Source organism: Strix aluco, chromosome 4, assembly GCF_031877795.1.
Source record: "Strix aluco isolate bStrAlu1 chromosome 4, bStrAlu1.hap1, whole genome shotgun sequence".
NCBI lineage: Eukaryota > Metazoa > Chordata > Aves > Strigiformes > Strigidae > Strix > Strix aluco.
In genome coordinates this window covers 44858898-44867850 of record NC_133934.1, presented here as the reverse complement: position 1 = coordinate 44867850, position 8953 = coordinate 44858898, and the positions used below count along the sequence as shown (strand labels likewise).

At 41.9% G+C, this 8953-nt stretch overlaps 1 protein-coding gene across 1 annotated transcript; it reads left to right on the top strand.

The window, feature by feature from the left end:
- The first annotated feature begins 1594 nt into the window (after positions 1-1594).
- On the top strand, positions 1595-7080 carry APELA (apelin receptor early endogenous ligand). Its single transcript, XM_074822902.1, has 3 exons — positions 1595-1957; positions 2332-2442; positions 4732-7080. The coding sequence occupies exons 1-2, from the start codon at positions 1882-1884 to the stop codon at positions 2418-2420; spliced, it is 165 nt and encodes a 54-aa protein (XP_074679003.1). The 5' UTR covers positions 1595-1881; the 3' UTR covers positions 2421-2442; positions 4732-7080.
- The last annotated feature ends 1873 nt before the right edge of the window (positions 7081-8953 follow it).

The window sequence follows — 8953 nt, the reverse complement described above, 5'->3', positions numbered from 1 at the left end:
GACAGCGCCAGAGTGAGATTTAGGATATTGAGGATGTAATCCTGATTCTGTCACAAACTTGCTGTGTGACCTGGCCACACCACTTCTCTCCTTCTCCATCACCTTTCTATTTGAAATGATACCCTCTGTAGGACAATTCTGTCGCCGGCACCATGGGACCCTGATTTCAGCTGAGCTAGTGGCATCAATATTAAACAGAAGTCTAGTTTAAAGGCCAGAGATCGTACAGAGAAAACATAATGACCACCAAGCTGTACAGATGAACCCTGGGAAGCGTGTGCTGCTTACGACAGACCAACGTGATCAAACCAGCAGAGGATTTCCTTTGTTACTGTTTTGTCTGAGACACCTTCCTAGCAGTCTTGACATAATTTAAAAATAACATTTAGTAACTATTTTCACCATGTATTCAAGCTGCAAGGTGTCTTGTAACTCATACAGGCATACTTCACCTAGACAAATCAAGTAACCCAGTAATGATGTATAACTCTATGAGGAGGGACTAGCATGAACCATCGAGTTAAACAGGCTTTTAAAGAAAATGGGAAAACCCACAACGGGGGAAAAAAATACAGGGGCAATTTAATAAAAAAACCCCATATATTCTACTCTTTAGGGAATTAGGCAGAGAACGACTTCAAACAACTTTCAGTAACACTTATCTATCAATGATAGTATTTAATCTATACAGAAAGGTACTCTTTTCTGCATATTTTAAAACACAGACTTTTTCCATAAAGGGACAAATTTTAATTTTCCAAATCACTAGGTGCTATTCCATCCCAAGAAATCAGCAGGGTGAAAATAAGTAAAGGACCAGTGGAATTTTAACTGATGCTACTAATTCACTAGATTTCAAACCCATCGCTGCTGCTAACACATTTCACAGGGTTTGTCTGCTCTTCACGGCTTGCAGATCTGCACTGTTACCACCCCAGCTGTTTTCAGCGTGGTTGGTTAAAGCGAGCTTTCACCATCATCTGGTACAGGTATAATGCCATGTACAGGTGGGTTATGCAAACGTAACGTCCCACCGAAAACTGCTTTCCCCAAAATGTCCCTGTTGTAACTGATACGGTGCGTAATACTTCTATTTTACCCGACATGGTAAAAAAAAAAAAAAAAATCTCGCAAATTAATTCCAGAATATTCTGATCCTTTAAAAATACTAGACGGTACAAAAGACACCCATTAGCCTTAACTGCTACCAGTTTCACTTTGAATAGCCGCAACTTCGCAGCTAGTTTAGGGAAGAAGAGAAAGCGTTTGAGCTGCGAGGAGCGCTGGGCTGGGGGGCACTTCCCAGCCCGGGCTTTCAGGAGGGACAAAGCGGCGGGGGGGGACGGGCCACACTTCCTGCCACTGCCATTGCTGGCTGCATGTGGGACCAATATGGGCAATGCAAAGTTTAAACAGTTGCAAATGGGGGAGGGAACATCGGGGCTTGCTTTACTTTTTTTTTTTTTTTTTCCCCTGCCTGGGTTGAATCTTAAGTGAGGTCGCTGCATTGTTCAAGAGGCTCCTTGCCCCTAATGCCTTGACAGAAGCTACTGTTTACACGAACTTTTCATTCCTGCATTGTTTGCTTATGGAAAACAAGGGGGAGTGACAAAAAAGAAAAAAAAAAAAAAAAGAGAGGAAAGGGAGAAGGAAGAGAGGGAGGCACTGACCGCAGTGCAAACCAGGAACCTTGCCCCTGCCTGATCATTAACCTTGCTGGAAAACGCGGCTGGCGGCCGCCTCCCCGGCCTGTCCCTGGCATGTGAGCCTGGCACGGGGCTGCCTGCCTCTTACAGCCACGCGGGCCAGTATTCTATACATTTCTTCGCCTATATACACATACACGCGCCCTCGGAGCGCGCCTCTACCCTTACGGCAGACATGAGACTCCAACCGCTCCTTTGTATCGTGTTTTTTCTCCTGGCGAGTCTCCTCCCTGCCGACGGCCAGAGGCCAGGTAAGCGATGCCGCGGCGCGGCTGCGTGTGCCCGGGGGGGGCTGTGGGGCCGTGCCTGCCGCGCGCACCTCCGCCGTGTTCCTCTCACCCCCTCCCGCAGGCGGTTCCTGCCCGCCGGGGCGGGTTTGCAGCTGCCCGGCTGCCGCTGCCACGCGTCTTACGAAGGGGTTTTGCTGTTCGGTCCGTGCGCTTCACCTCTACTTAGAGCGGCAGCGTGAGATGATGCACCCGGTGTCTCAGGAGCCGGGCAACTTGGGGAGGGGGGGGAGGAACAAACTGGGACTTGCGGTAGGCAGCTGTTGCGGACCTGCTGCCGGGGCACGGTGCCGGCGATCTCCCCCGACTCCCCCCCTTCTCCCTCCCTGTCTCCGCAGCCAACCTGGCCCTGCGCAGGAAGCTCCACCGGCACGGCTGCTCCCACCGGCGCTGCATGCCGCTCCACTCCAGGGTGCCCTTCCCCTGAGCCCCCGCCGGAGCGTGGCGAGGTAACCCGCGCGTGTCGGGGGTGACGCCGGGCGCGCCCGGGGCGGCGCAGCGCGCTCTCCGCGGGCAGCACGCTTTTCCGTTTACACCGGCGTCTCGGAGCAGTTTCAGAGGCATTTGGGGAGCAAGCCAAGCCCCGGGTGTGATCCCGGCGGGCCTGCCTCGGTTCGTTCCGAGAAGCGGGCTGGGGAGCGGCGCACGGAGGGCCGCGGGGCGGTCGCCCCCCCGCCGCCCGCTGCCGCCGGCTCCGTTATCCCCCGCCCCGGCCGCCGCTGCCCGCGCAAACGCCCTGGCTGGGGCAGGGCGGGAAATAACGGACTCTGCTAAATAGGACGAAGTGCTGCCCCGCAGGCGTTTAAGGCCACTTGCAAAGCTGCGGGGCAAACAGCGCGATGAGCGTCAAGGCAGGAGAGGATGCTCCGACACTGCTTCCGCGGCGGGTGCAGGGCAAACTCACTTCACCCTGCCCGTCAGTAACGTGAAGGTGGCAGCATTTACCCACTTCAAAGGGGACTGTGATTCTTAATCATTGTCAGCAAAAGACTTTGAGCTCCTTGGATGAAAGGCTATACAAGTGCAAAACATTAATGCTTTATAGCCGATGGGGACATACACATTCAAATAGTAAGTGGCTGCAGAAGCACGCAGGTAGCATATGCAAATAGGGTAGGCATCAAAAGGAAACCGAGGCGCTCTGGCAACTTAAGAATGAATAAAACATGCAGTAAGTAGTTTTGCATCTTCTAAACCCATTATATATTAAAATAACGTTGTAGCCTCAAGCATGACAGCATCATAAATCAATGATGGCAGAACCGTCTATGACCCAAGATGTTTCGATTTACTAAGTGGCTAACAGTAAACTGGAGACCAAAGTCAAACTTTTAACAACCCTATACCATGAATCTTGTCAAGACATAAACCACCTTGGTGAAAAGAGACTACACCACTCCCAAAACATCCATGCAAAGAGGTACCATTCCACTCCATAGTGCTGGCCTAGAAATACATGGAATGCACATATGGGATGGTAAACTGGCAAGTTGGTGAGGCCCAAAAAAGATTACCATACCTTAAATTTAATCTCAGATGGGTTGCATACTGAGTGGCAGAATGGGGCTGTAAGTAGAAAGAGGGACATACCAGAAGGATGCTTCACTACTGAATGCCATGTCTTCTCACTGCACTCCATTTCAACAAGAGACAGATAAATGAGATTCCCTCATCAGTTTAAGCATCAACCTAAAAAGATAAGCAATCAGATCAATTCACTCAGCATGCAGAGGCTGAATGACAGGGACAGTGGAATTTAGAGAGTTCTTGAATCTATTCTGAACAGCTTGCTTCGGTTCCTAAGAAAAGTAAATTTAACCCCCCTTCCTCCAGTTCAGCATCCGTAACCTGGAGACTGTGCAGAAAGCATCTGCATTTTCTCTAATATGCTCTGAAACGGTACATAATGCATTTTGCTTGAGACAGCAGTAGCCGCACGATACACGTGCAGTTACACTGTAATTACTTTCCCTACAGAATATCAAAATAAAATGTATTTTCAGTGTTATCTTGTTTTCTGTGGGGAGCCGATTTCTTATAACAAAAATCTATGACAAAGCAAACCAGTGTACTTATTAATTCAGAATACATTTTGTAGACATTTAGCTAAAGATAATTCTGCTTTATAAAGCAGTTTAGAAATCCACAAAGCTTGACTCGAGAGTAAGGGGTGACAGGCACCTGAACTAACTCCCTTAACTCCAGTCATCACTGTGAGTGCTCAGCTCCTTTATCTTAAGTAGGATTTACCATCTACGTTTACATTCCCTTCCAGTTTTAGTCCTAATTCAGCAAATATTTACATGCCTGGGTAACTTGACAGACACAAGTAATCTTATTGATCTCAATGGAGTTGTACATATGGATAAAGCTATTTGCAGATGCAAACAGGATGAACCCTTAAGCCTGAATTTCAACAGGTGGTTGGAAACTGGGATGAGCATAGCAGCTTCTTTTTTTCACAACAACATTTGAAATGATGAGGGGAATAAACTTGATTTTTTTACATAGGCAAAACATGGGACAAAACAAATGGAAAAAAGTCTTATATTAGAAGCCTTCTTGCTTTTGGCTTTTTATGGTTTTTTTTCTTAACCTTCTCAGCTGAAATTTCCAAATTAAGAAACATTACCCCAAATTTCAACCCTGTATTTCATAAATAATATATTCTATTTTATATGAGACATTAGACTACAAAATCTCTCATTAATGGCTATTTCTCTCTTTTTTTTCCCCAGCAACTTCATAATGGGCTTTTCAGTGTTTTAAAGGAGCTACAATTAAACCGATAGAGAAATTAGTCAGAAATCCAGATCGACAACAGCTGACCTGATAGAGCCACTGCAGTCCTGTCTGTCACATTCTGCAAGACCTGGAATGAAGGCCCCTGGCTCACCCTAGGAAGCGGGGCGGGGGGGTGGGAAAACGGAGGGTGGTGATGGGAGGATGTACATGAAACTTACCTGGTTGAAACATTCAGTATAAATTCTTTGGCTCTCATAACAACTAATGAAAGTTAAAGACCAAATCAAACATCAGGTACTTGAGATGGATTTGCAGTGGCATTAAGAAGGACCTGTCCAAGGGAACTCTTAATGGTCTGTATGCTTCAGACAGAGAAATTGGACGTGCTGTTGACTACTCAATTCAGGCTGTGTGTAGGGCAGTATTTAGGGTGAAATAATGTCAGACTCCAGCACAGAACTGTGAAAGTCCATTTTGTGTTTATACTTTTATATATTAATAATATATACATATATGTTTTAACACCTAACATTACATTTTTATGGAATTATCTTAATAATAACGTAGAATATATTACTGTAATAGTACCAAAGTCAGCACCACACTAGTGATCCTACTGGCTTCGTGTATAGTAAGCATAGTAAGAGTTTACAATATAAGAAAGCAAAGAGAGTATTATCCCTCATTCTACAGATAGAGAATTGAAGCACACAGAGATAAGAGATTAGCCAAGGGTCATGCAAAACTGATAACTCAGATCTCTCAAGTCAGGCCTTAAGGTCAAGCCCATCCTTCTGTCTAATGAGCTGTTACTGCAAAGCCTATCATTTGTTTTCTTAAACTGGGCTGCCAAACCAGACAGCTGAAACATACTTGAAAATTCAGTACTATAGAACTACTTGCTTAATAGTATTTTTCCTAAAATACCTGCTACAGTATTATAAATAGAGCATAAAAATAGACCATTGAAAAGAAACCTTTGTTTTGTCAACCCCAGTGTTGCGTAGTACTCTATTCCTGTAATTTAAATGAATGGGATATTTAGGACACAGCACTACAATGAATGAGAACTTCAAACAGAAAACAGGCTGTTCTTTTCAGCACTGGAGGTCAAGAATACATTGAGCTTTTATTTCACGTTTTGTTTTTAAAAATATATGTTTCACATCTTTTAATGTCAGCAGAAATTACATACCTAAAGGAAAATACGGTAGCTCTTTCATTAGCAGAACAAACCTGAAAATAAGTCATACCCAGATTTTTAAGTCATTGCACTAGTCTTGAAATGTTAACATTTTTTATAAATTGTACAAAGATGAGCGAAGATCAGTGGCGTTGTGGTTTAAATCCAGTATTAGAATTTTGTCTTGCAACACATAGTTTCTAATAAGTGAAAGAACAGCAGCAATCAAGAAAACTGGATAGCTGAAACTTTCTAATCAGTGTCCATATGTAACCTCATCTCTAAGAACCTGAAACCTTAATCACATTCATACTGGCAGAGCTTAACAGGAATTTCAAATTTCTCTGTATAGAAAAAAAATTAAAATTTAACATCACACCATATTCTGGAATTTTGGAAAATCATCAGAAAAAGATGGTTAAACTTGTCTATACCAACAAACATCCCTGCAGGTAAACCTTTGGAGTTCTGAAAAAAGAAAGTAGTTTTCCAAAATTAGAGGCATACTACCACTAATTTTATTTTTTAATTATTTATTTAACTTAGCTTTCTTACGTATCCATGGCTATGTGTTTAGAAGTACAGGTAAAGAGTATGGGAAAGCAACAAAGGTGAGGAGTAACTATTTAACAGTTATGTCTTATGAGTATATGGATTTAGTGTGGCACTGGATAGTTTGTATAACCATAATTATTCAGGTAACTTTGATAAAATCGTAAGAAAAACATAATGTATCTATCAGAGAGCTCTATATGCACGTTCCTTTACAGATGTAAAAATAAACAAAAGAACAAATACCAAAGTGCCCTAGGAAGCCCATTGTCAGTCTACAAAATTATTGTAAATGTCTGTTCTTTTTAGACCTGATACCATAAAATCTTTGAAAAAGGCATTGATTGTGGTCTTTGATACATATGTTTATCAATTAGCTTGTTGATTGTATATTTTGTAAAAAGATAGAACACACTTCAAATAACAACATCTCATTTTAAATAAACTTTGTACACTTTTCAGAATTTATATTCTATAGCTGTCAAAGGCAATGCATCTAAAGAAAATGGCGAATTTGTCTAGTTTCCCTGTGGATTCATATGGAATCAGTGTGTAAAAACATTTCTTACTCAATTTCTGACACAAATAAATAATAGTTATTCATGGAGACATTTTCCTGACATTTTCTATCTTTATAGAAGTACAAAATTCTGATAAAAGCCATATAAAAAGAACTCTGTTTAGAAGTACTAGGTGTATTCACAGCATGCTGTTACATGACATCATGACACCATGCTAAGATTACAGCAGAACCCAGACTATGCATTGTCTTTGTGCCTAGAATAAGCAAGATTTTTAATTATCTCAGTGTTAAATCTTGAAATCTGAATGTTCCCGCAGAGTAAAGAAAATGGCCTTATTACAGGACAAAAAACAAGCTCAGAAGTAGTCTGAGGCATAGCAGAAGCTAAAATGTGTGGAAATGTTACCGTAAAAGCCTGTTTTGGCTTACAGTAACTTCTCCCATTAAAGGTTGGATACTGTAAATAAATTTCTAAGTGCTAGATGACTCGTACAGTAGAATTAGCCAAGTGATTCTACTACAGCACAACACTACCTTGACGTTTAACTTCAGCGGGAGCAGGGCTTGGAAGGACCTTGTTTTCAGTTGAGCTGGACTTGCCTTTGACTTTGTTGAAACTACCCGTTTTCATTTGATTTGCGCAACATAAGGTTCATCTGGTAAAAACAGTTTTGCATGACAACGGTGTGATTACATATATAAATATGAAGCATTTGGACACTTACAACAGCTGAGCTGACCGAACTCTCCATGTACAGGTATGAGTGTACATTTAAAGGAAGTTTGTATGAATACAAATTGCTGTGTATGGAAAATCAGAATTGATGTTTACATAGGTGCAATCTAACAATCAAGACTTGATCCAAAGGTAGATTCAGACCTCAAACTGAGAGGCAAGACATGAGTTGCTGAAACTTAGAACTAACTCCTTGTCTTATAGATAGCTGTTATGTGGGAAAAATTTAAATTTTATTTGAAAGTCAGTTTCATTAAGTCTTTTATTAGCTATTTTAGAGTGAAATACAAAATGATGTAACAGCAGGGCAACAGGAAATAGAGGTAAATGTAAGGCTGTGGTGAGAAACAGCAGATTAGTGCGTTCCCAAAGGATAATAAACAATTCACCTCTTCCCTTTCCAGTATGGAAAAAAGGAAGTTATAGAAGAATAAAGACTGGAAATATTTCCCTTACACCACATACATATGCTATAAATATCTCAGTGCCTGTACACACAAAGCCAAATTTTGCTAAGGGTGACATAAGATTTATATCAACATCCATCAGGAGAAGCATTAGTATGGTAAATAAGTTTCAAATGTTTGACTATCATCAGACAAGCACAATTAGCATACTGATCTCTCGTTACTGTGATGGCCTTTATCTTTCTTGCTAGTGATCAGCTGTAAACTATTTGTGCAAAGTGGGAAACACTCCAACAGCACAAACAGCTCAACCTGTGTCTTTAGTTAGCAATAATGCCTAAAAGCCTAACTCATCCCAACCCTGAGGATGTTTTCTGACATCTCTCGAGTTACCTCAGGGTTCAATTGTCCAAGTGCCTTCGGTCCTTGATACAGCTTTCTTTTTTAGATTAAGACTGACCTTCAGCGGAGAAAGCCTGCTTAACTGCATATTCGTATGGAAACTTAAAGCATGAAAATCCCGTTAAAATCTTTTACAATCAGTGATTTCCTTTGTGAAATGAAATACTAAAGTGTTTATGTAGAACTTCCATTATGAGCTGTTCAGAAAGACAAAATATAAATAGCAACTGAGAGTTTTTCCCTCATGTATGATGTGCGTTCACAAGAGATCATCACATTTCTTTCATGTATACAAAATATTTAGCACATTTCAGCATTTCATCTAGAAATTATTAAAAATCCACGATGTGAACAGTTTTTGGGCAACCCCTCAGTCTGTTATGTTTCTTAGGGAGTCTGAAACACTGGTTTT